Raw genomic sequence first — 19,867 nt, forward strand, 5'->3', positions numbered from 1 at the left:
GCTGAATTTTGCCTAGATAATGGAAAGCCAAAGAAAGATACAAATGTTGACAAGAATGCAATATTAATTAGTGCAATAAACCTTGCCATTCTCAATGATTTGGTTCTCGACACCCTCAGCAATGGTAAATTTGTGAATGGCAAGCTTAAAGCATCATAGAGTAGAATAGTGATCACTTGTGACTTGGGACTCAAGTCACAAGTGATCCAATGGATGCCTTCATAAATATATTTTTCTCAACTAAATTAAAATAATACAGAAAAAGCCAAGTTCATCAGTATGGCAACTCCTCCATGGGCTGAGTCATTTGCACTGTTTGAACAATGATCTTTCCTACAGATTGTGTGGTTTCTAAGTGATGTAAATAAAGTGTTGATGGAGAATAAAATGTAGAAGAACTATATTGAAGCAAGAGATCCCAAACATCATCAACATTGCCATGATATCCTCTACAGTTCCAATGAAGATGGATGTGTTAGTACGGCCCTCGGTCGGTTTCTGAAGAGCTGAAGTTTTCTGTGAATCAGGTTTGAGTTTTCATTTCAGGAATTTTCTTCTATGTCCATCATTTCTGTAAAAATTTCAATAACTGGATCTCCCTATAAAGATTCATCTTTGGTATCGGATTGGACTTGGTGATAGCATACCAAGTTCAATCCGATAATGATTTATTAGGAGGGAATGTAAGATCTAGTTGCATGGAAATTGACATCTGTTTCTGAACAACTGGAGCAAACATGGCTAACAATAGTATGAGCTTCAATTGATTATTTCCTTTTGATATGCAATAACATCATTATACCATCATATTGAAAAAAATCTGGATCTTCTTTTCATCTTTTCTGATGAGGCATCTAGAGAATGCAGTGTGTTTTTTGCTGCAGTTTAGTCATTTCAGTTGGTTTGCCTATACAGTTTGCATGTGTTCATGTGAACTACAAGCAGCATAAATGGCTCAGCCTTGGCAGACATTTTGGAAATGGCCATATCTTTGCCATTTAAAACATTGAGTCAGGTTAGGAATTTAAGGCCTTCTGGGACAATTAAGGTATCCAGCTTTGAAGATGTTGGAGGACTGGGAGAATCAAAAGTGAGGATTATGTTCCAAGCAGAAACCAAAATATTGTCTCACTTGGTAAGTAGTCACTCCACAACTATTATTCTTTGGTTTTGTAGTTTTGTTTGGAATTTTTCTTCTGACAGATTCAAGAGAGATCTCACTCAGCATACCTTGAGAAGCACTCAAGGTGGCATGAGGATAAACAGTAACAATTCTGCCAAAGCTTTTGATTTTTTTAGATATCTTACTACTATACATTTGAAACTTTGACTAGTGAAACTCTTAATTTTAATCTCTGTATTGTTTTAGGTGATATTATTAAACTCTCCGAGTACTACTGCACTTTAAAGGGTGAAAGCAGAGGCAAAATTATAAATTCTTAGCTCTGTTGCCAAATTACTGTATTGTCCCCACATGATTTTTGACAACCACAAAGTCATTTGTTGCAACATACCCCCCCCCCCCCCTCCCTGCAGTGATGGACCTGGTGGTATGGTAATTTTGAGAGTGTGGTCAAAGACTTGTCTTGAATAGGATGAATTACAAGGTGCATGATAGCTTTAATTTTTTCATATTTTTTTTTATATTTGGCAGAATATACGACTGGATTCTTGTATTTACAGTTAGACCGATTTGAGTTATTCAACCCAGAAGTGTCATGATTAGAGTGGTCCACTTTCTCGTTTTGGCCCTGGAAGGCAAACATATTTTCAGGTTACCAACTCTTCTATGGAGAGGCATGAGCACTGCTGCGAGAGTAACCAAGTGGTACAAAGGTTGGTTGGGGTTAGTAGAGAGAGTGAGAGAAGTAATTCTCCTTTCAAGATCTTGCTTACTGCTTGTAAAACAAAATATTTTATTAATGTAAACTAAAGAAAAATGTGTAGAACTAAACAAGAACAGTCACTTGAGAATCACTTTATATATATAGCACAGAGAGTCATCTATATAAAGCAATTATATAGATCCTAAGAAACATTGGCAGCTTCTTAGATGGCTGAGTATCAAAACAGCTTTTTGGCGGCAGGCAATTGTGGAAATATCCAAGTCATTAATGGAGTCAGTTTGTGATTCAGCATGCATGGAGGTCACTCATTTTTTCCCTGAAATATTCATAGTCTGGCCCAACAACATCACAATCAGTTCCATTTGCCACGTCCTTTACCAAATACTAATAAATTTCCAAATATTCTCTAGCTGGCTGAGGCCAGTGGAGTTCACATATTCATTGTGACTACATGCATATTGAATTATTAAGGGCTGCCAGATTTTCAGTGCCACAGAGTACAACTTACACCTCAAATATATTTTTGGTATAACCACACAAAAAGAGTGCTGCAGACTGTCAATCCCTGCAGGGTAATATGAAGAATTATTATTACATTAAAAATCATTATATTAAAAATAATAGAATATTATACATCCAAGAATGTGTACTATTCTATACATCCTAATACAGAAATCACAGATTTGAACAAATTCCATTAATCACATTCACAAAATTTTAAACAAAAATATTCTTTCATATATCTGAACAGATGAATTTACCTCAGGCAGTCTACATAGAAATTTTCATTATCACATTCTGTTTCTAATAGCAAATGAACTGCTTTTTCTCTCTGTCCCAAGAGCAATAAGTTTTCTGCACACTTCTGATTCTGATAATAGCTTGTACTTTTACACACATGTAGCGCTGCACGATCTAACTGGAGTCTCTAGATATTATGTTACAAAATTTAACAGATTAGGTGCTAACAGTCATTATCTTTGTTGCTAAAGGAAACAAGTGTTATTTAAACAATTTATATGAAAAAACACTATTACATTATCTCTTAAAAAAATCAATTACTACTTCTAAATACTATTTTCATAATTAGCACATAGCAAGACAAAAAGAAAAAAAAAAAAAAGTTGAGAAATATTCTTTGGCTTGTACTAAATGCAGTGAAATCTTCTACGGCTCATACTGAATTCGGTAAATGTCCCAAAATTCATTTGGCCATTCTAATTATAATAAGTCTACTGAAAACTTTCCCAATGAAAGCCAAAAACTTCAGGAAATAAAAAGCAAGTGTTGGTGTTAATTTCCGATTTTTCACAGAAAATACTGAAATCTGATTTCTCTAGTTGAGATTTAATATAATAAAAAATTTTAACAGCTTTATCAAGTCAATTCTTAACCCATATATAGAGTAGTGCAAGTACTAATATCTTTTGTATTTGGAGTCACCATAAAAAAAAAAAGTGTTTATTTAAGAATAGGTTTTTATACCTTTTGCAGCTAAAGTTTGTTGTTTGTTATTTGGTTTTTAGGAGCATTAGCAACTAAGGCCATATTGCTACGGGACATGCGGTGGTCATTCCTTGACCTTTCCGAATCCTCCGTATTTGGTGGTCACTGCCTCGAACCCCGGTCAAATCAAGAAGCATGTGCTACGCACTGCTGCTCCTGCCCACCTGGCTAAGGAGGCGTCTGCAGCTAAACTCTTCCTATGATGTGCAGTGATTCCATTTCACTGAAAAAAGATAGCTTGCTTCCTATATTTGTGAGACACACTAGTCTAGATAATGTATTATGAACCCAATTTCATTGGGTTCATAATACATTATCTAGACTAGTGTGTCTATTATAAGCAGTGGGAAAGAAAAAATGAGAGTAGGTGTGTTATAGGCCAAATGAATCTGATGAGTATAATGAGCAATTGTGCAGAGATATAGAGTGGGCCAGTAAATCACAGTGTCTTATAAAGGGGGATTTTAATTTCCCAGAGATTGACTGGAATTTGTGGGTTGGTCACTCACACACTAGCAAAGCTTTTGTGGATTTATTGGATGATTGTTTTCTACAGCAGCATGTTCGGGAGGCAACTAGAGGGAGTAATACTCTTGATCTGATTATCAGTAGTGATTCTTCATGCAAGAATCTGCAGATAAAGAAACCACTAGGTGGCAGTGATCACAGTGTGCTGAAGTGGGATTTACTCAAAGAGGTAACTACCATTAGGGGTAAAGGGAAGGGTTTTTGCTTTCGTAAAGGCAACTATGGTAGTCTGAGACAGTATTTAATTTCTATACGGTGGGACCAATTGATGATGATGATGATGATGATGTAGCAACCCCAGAGCAACGTATCAACTCTGTGGTACTACACTGACAGTGGTAGAGAATGAAAGGGACTTGGGGGTGATTGTGCAGGCAGATATGAAGTTCTCTGAGCAGTGCAGACGGGCTGCAAGAGTAGCTCATGGTGTCTTGTCAATGATATACAGGAATTTTTCCAGCAGGGATAAGGAGGTGATTATTCCATTGTATAAGGCAATGGTCAGGCCACACTCAGAGTACTGTATACAGGTCTGGAGGCCTCATTTCAAGAAGGATGTAGAGCTGCTGGAACGAGTACAGAGAAGGGCAACAAGATTAGTGAATGGAACAAAGGGGTGCTCTTACGAAGAAAGGCTTAAGTTTTGCAAATTACAGTGTCTGGAGACTAGGCACCAGCGAGGTGATCTGATAGAGGTGTATAAAGCCTTGAATGGTTTAAGCATGCTCAATGCTGATGGGATTCTTCCTCTAGCTCAGAAAAATCACCTGAGAGGGCATAAATTCAAATTGAGGAAAGACAGATGTAGGATAGACGTGCGGAAATTTGCCTTTAGCCAGCGGGTGGTTGGTTGGTGGAACAGACTGCCATCCCTTGTGGTGGAGGTTGATAGCCTAAATAAGTTTAAGGCTCAGCTGGACAGGTATTTTGAACGAACAGAGGGGTGAAGTGGAAGTGGGTTTTTTTTTTTTTTGGCTGATGCTGCATAAGCTTGCTTTCTTGCATCAAATGCCTCTACTAATGCTAATGCTATCAACAGCAAATTCTAGATGGGAAGCATTCAAGTAATTAATCTTGGTTTGTTTGTTTATTTGGTTTTTAGGAGCATTAGCAACTAAGGCCATATTGCTCTGGGAATATGCGGTGGTCATTCCCTGACCTTTCCGCATCCTCCATATTTGGTGGTGACGGGTTCAAACCCCGGTCTAATCAAGAAGCGTGTGCTACGCACTGCTGCTCCTTCCCACCTGGCTATGAAGGCGCCCAATTAATCTTGGAAGCTACTAGGCTTTTCACACAAACAAAGAAATATTGTTCAAGATTTAGGCCTAAATGGATGTCAGATGAACTAATTACACCTGTGACAGAAGAAAAATGCATGGGATACATATAAATTAACATGTGACAGAAGCCTATGATAAATATAAGCTGGTCTGTAACCAAGTTACAAAGGAGGTTAGGCAGGCAAAGGCAGATTACTAGAAATCTTTGGTAAAGGATGCAAAGAAAAACAGCAAAGAGTTCTTTACTTATGTAAACTCTAGAAGGAAGGGGATGAATCAGATTGGTCCACTTGATATCGATGGTTCAACTGTTGATGATCCTACTCAGGTAGCTAACAAACTAAATGAATATTTTGCATCTACATTCACACATGAGGAGTTATTCAGGGAGTGGAATGCCAGAGGTGTATTCAAATCTGGCAGTAAGCTTAGATAATCTTGTAATAACTGAGAGTAAAGTGGAGGAGAAATTGTTGAAGATAAACATAAGAAAGGCACCTGGGATGGATGGAATCTATCCAGTTAAAGGAGGTGGAAAAGGAAGTAAGCAAACCCTTAGCCATAATTATGAGAGCTTCCCTGGACTCATGGGAGGTACCCATGGACTGGAGATGTGCAAATGTGACCCCAATCCAAATTTAAAGGAGGATCAAAGGGAGACACGGGTAATTACAAACCTGTTAGTTAACTTCTGTTCCAGGGAAATTAATGGAGACACTGGTTAAAGAAGCACTGCAGGATCATCTAGACAAGACTTCATTTAGCTCAGACACAGCATGGGTTTGTTAAGGGGAAGTCTGTCTGACTAATTTGATTGGATACTATGATGTAGTCACAAAGGAACTGGATGCAAAGAATAACTTTGATATCATATATTTGGATCTTAGAAAGGCCTTTGATACTGTTGCACATGGAAGACTGCTGCACAAATTGGAGCAGTGTGGCATTGGAGGCAAATTGCTGCTATGGATAAAGGGATGGTTGAGTGGGAGAAGACAGAGAGTGGTAATCAATGGACACTGCTCTTCGTGGACTAATGTTATTAGAGGAGTCCATCAGGGTTCAGTGTTGTTTTCTGCATTTATAAATGAGATTGATAATGGTATATCAGGCTTAATGTCCAAGTTTGTAGACGATATGAAGGTTGGCAGGGTTGTAACGACACTAATGACAGTACACTGCTGCAAGAGGATCTAGAAAAGTTGAACAGACAGGCTGAGAGGTGGTAATGAAGTTTAACATTGACAAATGTAAAGTGCTACATATGGGAAGCAGTAATCCCAGAGTAGCGTATCCACTCTGTGGTACCACACTGACAGTGGTAGAGAATGAAAAGGACCTGGGGATAATTGTGCAGGCAGATATGAACTTTTCTGAGCAGTGCAGACGGTCTGCAAGAGTAGCTCATGGTGTCTTGTCAATGATATACAGGAATTTTTCTAGCAGGGATAAGGAGGTGATTATCCTCTTGTATAAGGCAATTGTCAGGCCACACCTTGAGTACTATATACAGGTCTGGAGGCCTCATTTTAAGAAGGATGTAGAGTGTTGTAACGAGTACAGAGAAGGGCAATAAGATTAGTGAACAGAATAAAGGGTTGCTCTTATGAAGAAAGGCTTAAGTTTTGCAAATTACAGTGTCTGGAGACTAGGCACCTGCGAGGTGATCTGATTGAGGTGTATGAAGTGCTGGATGGTTTGAGCATGCTGAATGCTGATGGAATTCTTCCTCTTGCTCAGAATAATTGCCTGAGAGGGCATAAATTCAAATTGAGGAAAGACGGTTGTAGGACAGATGTGCGGAAGTTTGCCTTTAGCCAGCAGGTGGTTGATTGCTGGAACAAACTTCCATCTGTCGTAGAAGTTGATAGCTTAAACAGATTCAAGGCAGAACTTGACAAACATTTGGAGCAAGGGGATGGGTGAAATAAGGAGTGTTTTTTTTTTTTTTTTGGCTGATGCTATATAAGCTTGCTTTCTTGCATCATGTGCCTTTGCTAATGCTAATTTCATAGCAGACCGAAGTCTAAAAAAACTTCTCCAGACAGAATGGAATTATTCCGCATTTAATAACGAAGCAGAAGTGGATGTGAAATTGGATACTAAACTTTTCCAAGTGCCTTCCTCAGAGAGATAAACTATATCAATCAACTATATATAGGGACCATACCATTGGATTATTTGAGAAGAGAAAAGAATGATGATGCAACCCAGAAGGCAATAGATATTATTACTGAATTAATAGTGAAAGAACCAAAATAGTACCTTGGTCACCCTTGAATTACTGTAATTTTGAAAGATGGAAATTAAGAGAAAATTATAACCCATAACAAAGATTAATGAAGAAAAGCAGACACTTTTTTTTTTTTTTTTTTCACTCAGATACTCTGGGTTTGTAAATACCGATTCTCATAGTTGAGGGCCTGTAGAGCTTATAGTTCAGGTGGGTTAGATGAGTGGGGGAAAAGGAGGGGAGGATTTTTTTTTTCTTCAGCAAAAATATGCTAACAATACTTTGGCTGCCTGGACTGCATTAACAGAAAAACATAATTAGAACACTGGATGCTCTTTTAGCTGCCAATTATTTTATTCCTGAGGATAAATTCTCACAACAGGTATACAGAGTCCCAATGGGTGGTCAATATTTGGACACTTACTGAATTTTAACGAAGATGAAGTAAAGAAGTAAGGTACTATTTCATTGTATGTATTGAAATAGTTTGAAAAATAACAATACAACACACACGCATATGCTGGGGAAGACCATTTGCCTCCTATGACAGTAACAGACCTTATGCTTACATTTGCATTATAGTCAAAGCAGCTTATGTGCCATCAAACCCCCATTACAACAAATATGCTTACATTCTTTAAAACCAAACTACATTTTTCACGAGTCAACCTAAAGTAACCAATATCATTTATAATTGAACAACATCACCCAGTAGACGAATTCATTAAGGACTTGAAGAAATTATTGTGGCCTGTTTTAATCTATTTGGTTTCATCAACTCAACAGGTAACCTTAATTAGTGACTTTGTGCCAAGTGGTGAATAAATGTATTGAATCTAAGCTAGCAACCAAGCAATGTTTGCAAGAGAAACTTTCAGTTGAAAATGTAACTTGTTACATGATAACACAAAATCCATATCAGTAGGCAGCATAGAATCAACACATTAGTTTGAATAATAACACTCAATACTTTCTTTTTTTTTTTTTTTTTTTTTGTCTATACTGCTGGGGAGCACGTTGCTCCTCCTGTGAGATTGCTGTATACAGTATAACAATACTATATGCAGTGGTTTGGCAAATTTTTGTTATAGATCCAATAAATTTTGTTTTAACGGTGTTGCCTTTTTGTTAGTTTTGGCAGTCTTTTTGAATTAGAAAAAGTGTGAGATCCAATTCAAATTTTGAATTTGTTGTAGATATATTTTTAATAATTCATCCTAAAATGCATATGAAACCCTATATTATTGGTCAGGGAACTGTAGTGACCTCGAAATACATTGCATTTTGAATAATCTAATATTGAATTAATGAGGATGTGCGGTAACAAAGAATGGGATGGAAAAAAAAATAATAATTTTGATGTCATATATACTTAGATTTCAGTACAGTCTTCCACACTGTTTCACATGAACAACTGCTGTAAAAATTCAATCAAGGTGCTATCGGGGCAAGTTACTATTATTAAGCAGATTGATTGAGAAGTGGCAGTCAATATAAATGCAAGGTACTGCATTTGGGTAGTAGTAATCTCAGAATAACATACCATTGGGATGGTATATTATTAGAATATGTTTGCACCCCACTCAAGCTGGTGGAAAGCAGAAAAGACTGGGGGGTTAATTGTACAGTCTGAAATGAAGTCCTGTCAACAATATATAGGAATTTTTTCTGCACAGACAAGATGGTGATTATCCGATTGTATAAGAGAATGGTTATTTGCAGCTTTAGTACAGCATACAGATCTAGAAGCTACATTTTTGGAAGGCTGTAGATCTTTTGAAACAGGTGCAGACAAGAAAGACAAGATTAATTAGGGTACGAAAGAGAACTCTTATCAAGAATTACTTCATTTCTGCAAATTGCAGCATCTGGAAACTAGGCAGGTGCCTAGTTTCCAGATGGCCTGATTGAAGTTTTTAAGTCTTTAAATGGATCCCAGAATAACATACTGTATAATAACATACAATATTACAATAATATAATACCATACATATTGGTACTGTATAAACAATGCTTACATAGCATCATCCAAAAATAAACACACTTCACTTCTCTATTCCTTCTAATAAATCTGTCAAAACCTTGCTTAAATTTATTCAAACTACCCACTTCTACAACACTAGGTGGAAGTTTATTCATTTATTCCAAAAACTGATTACTCTTTGATAGTGCAAATATCCACACATCTATTTTACAATCATCCTTTACGAATTTAAATTTATGCCCACTCGTGTGGGTGTAAATTTATAATAATTTATAAAATGATTTCTCAGAGTTAATATTAGATAGATTTTTGCTAACTTTACCCCATCCCTAAAAGCTCATCCACGTATGAATGTAAATACAAGATATTTATTCTGTTTATAAAGAATCTACACAGGCTCATCAACATTAAGACATTCATACCCAGTGGACCAATGTGATTTAATGGTGTTTATGGATTTCAGTATGCTGATTCTAATTATGATCTTAGTTTTTGTATAGAACCAATAGTAGTAGTAGTGGCATGTGATGCAAGAAAGCAAATGTATGAGCTTATGCAGCATCAGCAAAAAAAAAAAAAATCACACCATTCCCTCCAAATGCCTGTCCAGTTCCTCCTTAAATTTATTCAACCTATCAACTTCCACAACTACAGATGGAAGTTTGTTCCAGCAATTAACCACCCGCTGGCTAAAGGCAAATTTCCGCACATCTATTCTACATCTGTCTTTTCTTAATTTGAATTTATGCCCCCTTAGGTTCGTAATCTGAACAAGTGGAAGGATCCCATCAGAATTCAGCGTGCTCAACCCATTCAAGGCCTTATATACCTCAATCAGATCACCGCGCAGGTGCCTAGTCTCCAGCCACTGCAATTTGCAGAACTTAAGCCTCTCTTGGTAAGAGGATCCCTTCATTCCCCTCACCAATCTTGTTGCCCTTCTCTGTACACGCTCAAGTAAATCTACATCCTTCCTAAAATGAGGCCTCCAGACCTGTATGCAGTACTCAAGGCGTGGCCTGACCATTGCCTTATACAGAAGGATAATCACCTCCTTTTCCCTGCTAGCAAAATTCCTATATATCATTGACAAAACCCCATGACCTGCCCTGGCAGCCTGTCTGCATTGCTCAGAAAACTTCATATCTGACTGCACAATTACTCCCAGGTCTTTTTCATTTTCTACCACCTTAAGTGTAGTATCACAGTTGGTACGTTTCTCTGGGGTTACTTCTACCCATATGCAGTACTTTGCATTTGTCAAGGTTAAACTTCAGTTGCCACTTCTTAGCCCATCTGCCCAAATTATCTAGATCCTGTTGCAGTAGCACACTGCCATTACTGTCATTAACAACCCTGCCAACCTTTGTATCATCTGCAAACTTTGACATTAAGCCTGATATACCTTCATCAATATCATTGATAAAGGTATATCCAATCTGGACAATGGTTTGTCCAGAATGAAAGAAAAGTAAATATGCAATAATACTGTACCAGAGTTATTAGAAATGTTCAATTTTTGTAAAGAACAGATTATTAATCATTGTTAAAAGTAAATAAAAACTGAGAAAAAAAAAAAAAAAAAAAAAACATAACTTAAAAGTAAGAACTTTTCTAGGGTTAATCAATATATATATATTATATTTTTTATGTAAATTTTAACATCTTTGTCTTTTGTGGTCAGTGTAATTATCCCAAACCAAGAACCTAGAAACCAAATCCCTAACTAAGTTATTTAATTCTTGCAGATTAGGGAAACGTCACACTTTAATCACCTATAGGCATTCCAGAATAGGCTTGTTTCGTATACAACTGCAAAACCAATAATGTTATGTTTCATCTGCTTTGAACTTATATAATATCCACAAACATAGAAAAATGAGTCTGGAGACAACTTACAACTTCATTTGGAACAGGCTTCTGAGGTGCAATCTCAATTATCTTGTTTGCTGGATTCATCATCCAATTCTGAAGACTGTTCTCTGAAAGATGGATTGGGAACTGGCAGGTCATCATTATGTGGCAATGATGTAACAGAGGATAGAATGTCGGGATGCACTAACAGCTATTCAATCCAGAGACGTAAAATTTGATATATCCACCATACAAAAGTATTGTGTATATCTCACATAAGTCTATTCATTATATCAACTGTTTTGCCAGTTTTTTGAAATTTGATGTAGTTTGTAGGCTTTCTCCATATCTGAGATACAGTAAAATGTATAGCTTTACTTCAGCAGGGATTAAACACCCTCTAATGTTAACCTGCAACTACTATGACAGAAATGAGCACTTGCCACTTGCCTTGATCACCTATAGGCATTCCAAAATAGGCTTGCTTCATATATAACTGCAAAACCAATAATGTTATGTTTCATCTGCTTTGAACCTATATAATATCCACAAACACAGCAAAATGAGTCTGGAGACAATTTACAACTTCATTTGATGCCATAGTAAACTACAAAAAAATAAATAAAATAAGTAAAAGTACAGACTCATATCACAGTATTGATACACACTTATATAATACATATAAATGTTGTAATAGTGATACTAGAGAAAAACACCACTGACAATGACACCCTGGATTCAGCACACAAAATAAATATATGAAATAGTTAAATATAAAGAAGTTTTTTTGTTGGATAACATGACCTCCTCATTGTAACATTATTACAAAGTGTCACTTTGTTTATGGAGACCTCCTCGTTGACCACAGTGATGTTCATATGTTCGAAAGCAATGTCCTCTCCCCCCTCAACATTGTCATAGGTAAGTGGAGTGTGAACAGAAAAAGATGGAGCAGGCACTACTCTTTCCACAGTTCCTGCTCCATCTTCTTTTGCCCCATATCTGCCCACATCAGTTTTGCTTAAGAGAATAGCTTAGACTGCAGCCAGGAATGAGATATCGTGCAACAAAAACATGGTTGTTGACTAAGGACACAAACATCCCTTAATGACCTCTACTCAGAGTATGCATTTTCTTCATCCCCTACCCAGAGGTCTATAACACAATAAGATGCTCTCCATTTCAGTTTAGTGTTGCTTGTCTTGTAACCAATCCTTTCATATTTCGTTGTATATTATTGCTATACAGTCAGTCCTCGTATAGCACGATAGTTGTGTTCCTAGAAACCATCGTACAATGCAAAATCGTGCAATATAAACAACGGGCCCTATGGGAAAAATAGGGTTAGGTGCCGACCACCCAAGATTGAACACACATTTGTAACCAAAACATTACCAAACGCAATAAATAATTGTAATAAAATACTTATATATTTTATTACGACTATTACGTAATAAAATATTGCTAATGCTTTTATCGTAAGCAAACTTGTTTTTTATTTGATTTTCTATACAAACAGATGACAGCCGTTCCATCTCTTCCAATTCTTTGTGTCTTAATCTAATGGATTTTAATTACACTTTGAGTTGTTCCTGCTATGAAAGTTGTTTTTATTTTCTCTGCATTCTTTGTAATTCTCGGCGTTGCCTCATTTAGGTCTGTAGCACGTGCAATATCACATGGTCTTTCATTTCGCTCAAAGTGTTTCACAATTCAATTTCATATTTTTTTCTCTATCGACAGAGGCGGACTGGCCATAAGCCTTACCGGGAAAACCCCGGTGGGCCGAAGGCTGGTGTGATTTTGGCCATAAACCAAAGTATGAGGCCACTATAAATTTCCCGGGGTAAGAATTTTTGACCCAGTCCATCTGTTTATCGATATTGCTTTTCTTTTTCTCTCTGAATCTGCAGTGTCTTCACTAGGATGCTTCCTTTTCACACCTTTTAAGTATTTTACTCATTTTAGGGAATAAAGCACAATTACAAAACAAGGAGGCACGCTTGATATGCATAAACAAAGCTGCGCGCATGTAGCAACTGAATAAACAACACCGTAAAGACAGAGATACACTATTAACACCTCACATTTTACTAAAGCACATTTCTAGGGGTTACTACCATAAAACAATAAAAACAATTTCCAGTTGCGTTTCTGCTAGTGGAATCTGTTATAAACTGGTAGCAAACTCAATCTAATTGCATTTGCGATTATACCGATAGCTGGAATTGTGTTAGTTTTTATGTTATTATGGTGAAATGTGTTTCCCCTTCACTGATATAAAAAACAAATACATTTTCAAAATCTTCTCTTCATTCCTATCGTGTTGCGTTCGGTTGGGGTGATTCTGCATTCGACTGCCATTTCTTGTAAACACCAAGGCGAATCATGCATAAGCAAATTCGGTTCGTGTTATATAAGATATCGTTCCCCTATTTATAATTCGTGTATGATCGAATTCATGTAGTGTAAACACGTGTTATACGAGGACTGACTGTATATATTTTTTTTAAAAGTTCATCTCTTTCTTTTGAGTTACATTTATTTAGACATTCTTTCATGTAATTATTAAAATGAAAATTATAGTTCCTCAGAGCGGTTTAATATACTTAGAACATACATACAAAGAACGGTTTAATATACATAAAGCTTTCGGCTGAGTAGACTTTAAACTTTTCAACACAGATGAAGAGGACAGTCAGCCAGTGTCACTTTGTAATAATCATTCTGTATATGCTTCCCATGGTATCTGATGTTTCAAACTTGCATCATAGATGCCACTGTTGACAACCAGTAGCTCACTGTTGTTCACCATAACAGTGTTTCTATCCTGTGAAAATAAATCTGCACATAGCTGAGAGTGGTCTTAATTCAGTAATTTTATCCTTTCCATTACACATTTGGTGCAAAAACTGCCTTGTCCTCCACATTTCCATACTTCAGCTATTTTTTTAAATTTTTGCTACTCCATTTTAGCAAGTTATATTTTGTCAAGAATTAGATAAAAGAATTCAAAATGAATCACATCAAATTTCAAAAAACTGGCAAAAGTGTTGATAAAATAGATTTATGAGATGCACACAGTACCTGAAATTCATGCTCTCAAAAATATAAAATATGGGGAGCTGCAGATAAGCAAAAGATATAAAATCATGTAAAATAATGGAACCATCTGTCCTTTTTACTATCCTTAGCCAGAATAAGACAAAAACATTTTACTGTAGTTTTAGTGTAATTTATAGCTCAATTTACTTTATATTTTTGTAAGAATGAATGGTTGGTTGTTGAGTTTTATTGGCGCATTAGCAACTAAGGCTATAATGCACCTAAGAATGAATATGAACACCACATGTTTGTTTGTTTGTTATTTGGTTTTTAGGAGCATTAGCAACTAAGGCCATATTGCTCCGGAACACCACATAGTATCTCTGAAAAAGATAAATTTTTTATCAACTGTTCTGTCAATGTTGAGGTAAGGAGTTCAACCACTTTCTGATAAGGTAGCAGTACTATTGACACACCTCTCTATGTGGTGATACTATAATACAGAGGTTCCCAACCTTTCTCGGTTCACGGCACCCTTACTGTCCCGATAATTTTTTCATGGCACCCCTAGGCCAAAAGAAATACTAACACAGTAGTTTTCAACCTTTTAATATATACCTATATAATAATTTTATTCTTTATATAGAGGTACTAAATAAAGATCAATTATACATCACCACAAAATTAAAAAGATACGGTACAATGGATATTGTACCGTACCCTTTATATTGTACCCTTTTCATAATGAAATAAATATATAAATTTCAAAATAATAATAATAACTAAGTAACTTAAACCCAAATTACACAGCACCCCAAGAATGTTGCTGCGGCACCCTAGTGTGCCACGGCACTCCGGTTGAAAACCACTGCTATAATATAATAGCAATATATTACTTTGTTTTGGGAGTACTGTTTATTTGAAAGTATTTCAATAGGTGGAAATTTGTCAATACTTGGGTACTTAAGAGAAAACTAAAACTACAATAAAATACTTTTTTAAAAAGATTTTTATTTTTTGTAGGTTTCTGAGAGCAAAAAGAAACGGAATAGTTCTATCATTTTGCATGAATGAAATCCTTCACCTGCTTACAGCTCATCTTACTTTACATTGCCATAAAATTTCAGTTTTAAGGCTAGAATAAAAGTGGACATAATTTCCATTATTATTAGTGTTTTTATAACTTTTCTAGAAGTGAAATGCTTCTTATTTTTAAGAGAATCATGTCACATATGAAATCTTTTGATGTTATTTTAATGTTTTTTTTTTTTTTTTTTAACTATTAATAGACAAGTGTCTTGGTTTGTTTGTTTTTTTTTTAACTATTTTTAATGGGCACATTCTGTGAAGCCAAATATAATTATAATCACATTTCAAAAAAAAAAAAGACAAAGCACTAAAGAAACATACCTTGTAAGTACTATTATCACAAAATATGTCATAACCAGTGTCCAGAGGCTGTTCAAAAAACCTATATGCACTTGAATTTTGTTTATTTTTCTCTATCATTGTGTGTCCATTAAAATCTGATGTCTGGTTCAGTTCATGGGACTGAAATTAAAAGAATTAGTATGTTTTAATTTATAAACAGCTAAAAATTATCTAATACAGCAGTTAATAAAATACAAACATATGATTTAAATACAAGTAAAACTTCTGTAAATAAATTATCAATTATTTTTAAAATAGATAGCAGAAACATTTTTTCTTTACTTTTGTGATTGCCATAATTACCATAATTATGTTATTTATGACTATCTGGACCACTGAAGGAAATGACTGAGGATGATATAGAAAATAAACACTTCTCAGCTTGAATCTCAAATAAGATTTGAGATTCCTTGGCTATATGCATGAAATTGGTGGATGTATTCAAAGGGTTAAGACTATGACTGGCACATGTTTTACTCTTCAAATGCACATATCTACTTCTTTTATGAAATCCACAAAAAGAGCAAAACAGTGATAACCTCTGCTGATTGATAATTTTTAACCAGATTGGTTCTAATCCCAATGTACTCGTCATGAAAGTTTAATTTCAGAAAATACAAGGAAAATTACACTAGCCAACACGATTTTTACATCCAAGAACTTAAATGCTGTTTCTAACCAATTTTTATGTGTAGATTTCAAAAATCACCATAACAGTTTTTTTTTTTTTTTTTTTTATGTGAACCCCAAACACGAGAGGTATTAGAACCTATAGTACTTAGTACCGTGCTTGGGTTGGAGGTTGAGAATACGAAAGAAGATATTTGTTGACATTGGACTTGAACTTCTGTAGATTGTAATTTTCAGGAAATACGTATGAAGGAAGGTTGTTCCAGAAAACGGCAGTTGAATGAATAAATGAGGAAGATGAAAAGTTGGTTCTGTGGGTTTGAAGTTGGACAGTAAATGGATGTTGGCTGGTGGCGGCACATGTTCGGACTGTTTTGAAAGAGAGAGCGGGAATTATAGAAGCCAATTCAGAAGAACAGTGCCCATGAAAGTATCTGTAGAAGAGGCATGCAGCAGAAACAGTACGTCTATGAGAAAGCGAGTGGAGAGACTCTGTTAGAGATGAATCATTAATTAACATAACTGCCCTCTTCTGAATGGAATCAAGAAGCCTGAGAGAGGTTTTGGGGGCACCCCCCCAATGTGGGAACAATATTCCATGGCAGGGCAGATTTGCGATTTATACAGAGTGAGCAGCTGTTTGGAAGAAAAGTAACGCCGAGAGCGAAAGAGAAAACCAAGTTTTTTAGATGCAGAGGAAGCAATATTTGTAATGTGCTTGTGCCAAGAGAGATTAGAAGTCAGGGTAATCCCCAAAAGAGATATATAATTTTGCCTAGAAATTGGAGTGTCACTAAAGATAAGCATAGGAGCAGACGAATCCTTTTTGTGAGATATAAGACAAGACTGAGTTTTAGAAGGGTTGAAATCAACTAAGTTGTCTTTGCCCCATTGGAGAATTACTTGAAGATCGGCATTTAAGGAATTGGTAGCAGATTTTCGAGAAGTTTAAGCTGATTGAGCAGGACGTTTCTCAAATGGAAAGTGGAATGCAATGTGCTATCATTGGCAAAACTATGGATAGGATTTCCAGTCAATGGAAGAAGGTCATTAATATAAAAGAGGAAAAGAGTGGGGGAAAGAATTGAACCTTGGGGGACACCGGCATTAGTAGAAAAGTTAGAAGACAGAGAGCCATCTACCATCACCCTCAGTGAGCGATCAGAGAGAAAACTGGATAACCAATTACTAAAAACAGCTGGCAAACCATAAGATGGAAGCTTGTTTAGAAGACCTTTATGCCAAACACGATCGAAAGCCTTTAAGATGTCGAGCAACTACTTGTGTTTCACCGAACCTTTCCATTGAATTAGTCCATAAATGGGTAACATAAGCCAGAATATCACCAGTGGATCGACACTGACATAATCCATACTGGCGATCATTGATCAGACGGAAGGTTTCTAGGTAGTTTAAGAGTTGGCGGTTAATTGATTTCTCCATTACTTTAGAAAGAGTAGAAGTAATTGCAATGGGACGATAATTGGATGGGAGGGATTTGTCACACTTTTTAGGAACTGGCTGGATATGAGCAAATTTCCAAGCAGAAGGAAAAACACCTTTGGAATAAGAAAGTGAAAAAAGGCAGCAAAGAATAGGAGTAAGTTCAGGAGCACAGGTTTTGAGAACAAGTGGAGAAATACCATCAGGACCTGGAGCTTTCTTAGCATCAAGATTCATCAAAATCCTTCTGATATCCTTTTGACGGAAGACCACAGGAGGCATTGAATGGAGCATGTTTGGAATGGTGGGAGGTGTTTTACCAGGATCATTAATACATGAGCTGGAAGAAAAATGATAGGTGGAACAGGACCAGGGTATGTCTGCCAGGGGCAAAGGTTGATGACGTTGTAGAGCGAATATCATCTTTTAAGGGCACAAAAGGTGATATAGTTGTACACGTTGGCACTAATAATATTAAGAGTAGGAGACCGGCAGAATTACTTAACAAGTACAGGTCACTGTTGAACAAAAGCCGAGAATTAGGGTTGAATTTGAAAGTGTCTGCAATTCTGCCCAGACACGATAGGAGGGAGTATATGATGAGAGCCTTGTCGATCAATTTGGCCCTGGAAAGATTGTGCAAGGCTCAAGGGGTAGAATTTTTTTCAGCCTGGACTGTACTTGTTAACAGGAGAGATTGCTTCTACAGGGATGGGATACACTTAAATAGAAAGGGTGCAAGAATATTTGCTAATGCTATCGAGGCAGTGTTAGGTGGGTCGGAAAACTGCTAGCTTGGGGGGAGACAAAGACCAACAGATTGACAGTAGCCACGGGCAGAGGTGAAAGAGATTCTTGCACTGCTTCTATTAGAATGAGCAGAAGCCTGAAAAACAAGATGCATGGTATTTCAGAGACTGCTGGGAGCCATTGCGGTACAAGTAAACACATGGGTTGTGTTAGGGTAGCTAAGAATAGAAACAGGTGCAGGTATACTTGCGTGTACACCAATGCTAGGAGTTTAGTAAATAAATTTGATGAATTTGAGGTATTGCTCAAAACATCGAAGGCAGATATTGTTGGGATATCAGAGACGTGGTGTCACACAGATATAAGGGATGCAGAACTGCAATTTGGGGAGTACAACGTCTACAGAAAGGATAGACAGGATAGGAAGGGGGGAGGGGTTATGCTATTAGTTAAGAAACACATAAAAACCAAGGAAGTGAAGCCAGTCGACATCGCTGGACAGTGCAGTGTGGAGTCAGTTTGGTGTGACATAAACATTGGGAGATCAAAATTGAGAGTAGGAGTGTGCTATAGGCCTAATGACTCTGATGAGTATAATAAGGAACTGTACAGGGAAATAGAGTGGGCCAGTAAATCAGAGTGTCTTATAATGGGAGATTTTAATTTCCCAGATATTGACTGGAATTTGGGGGCTGGTTACTCACACACTAGCAGGGCTTTTGTGGATTTATTGGATGATTGTTTTCTACATCAGCATGTTCGGGAGGCAACTAGAGGGAGTAATACTCTTGATTTGATTATCAGCAGTGATTCTTCATGCATTAAGAATCTGCAGATAAATGAACCACTAGGTGGCAGTGATCACAGTGTGCTGAAGTGGGATTTACTCAAAGAGGTAACTACCATTAGGGGTAAAGGGAAGGGTTATTGCTTCCGTAAAGGCGACTACGATGGACTGAGACAGTATTTAAATTCTATACAGTGGGACCAACTGATGATGTTACCAACAGCAAATTCAAAATGGGAAGCATTCAAAGAACTTATCTTGGAAGCTACTAGGCTTTACATACCAACTAAGAAATATTGTTCAAGGTTTAGGCCAAAATGGATGTCAGATGAACTAATGAGGCATATGGCAGAGAAGAAAAATGCATGGGATACTTACAAATTAACACATGACACAGAAGCCTATGATAGATACAAGTTGATATGCAACCAAGTTACAAAGGAGGTTAGGCAGGCGAAGGCAGATTACGAGAAATCCTTGGCAAGGGATGCAAAGAGTTCTTTACTTATGTAAACTCTAGAAGGAAGGGGATGAATCAGATTGGTC

General features: G+C 36.7%; 1 protein-coding gene across 1 annotated transcript in view; it reads right to left on the bottom strand.

Annotated features, from left to right (window-relative positions):
• LOC150089619 (WD repeat-containing protein 11-like) overlaps positions 1-19,867 on the bottom strand; it is a 334,891-nt gene that overhangs the window by 91,957 nt on the left and 223,067 nt on the right. The window contains exons 20-21 of the mRNA XM_090390050.1: positions 15,691-15,831; positions 2,609-2,775 (exon numbers count right to left, since the gene is read on the bottom strand). Of these exons, the coding sequence (XP_090246176.1) occupies positions 2,609-2,775; positions 15,691-15,831 (308 nt within the window). The remainder of the gene's footprint in view (positions 1-2,608; positions 2,776-15,690; positions 15,832-19,867) is intronic.

The sequence above is a fragment of the Mastigoproctus giganteus genome, chromosome 2 (genome assembly GCF_048544385.1).
Source record: "Mastigoproctus giganteus isolate SK-2022 chromosome 2, ASM4854438v1, whole genome shotgun sequence".
Taxonomy (NCBI): domain Eukaryota; kingdom Metazoa; phylum Arthropoda; class Arachnida; order Uropygi; family Thelyphonidae; genus Mastigoproctus; species Mastigoproctus giganteus.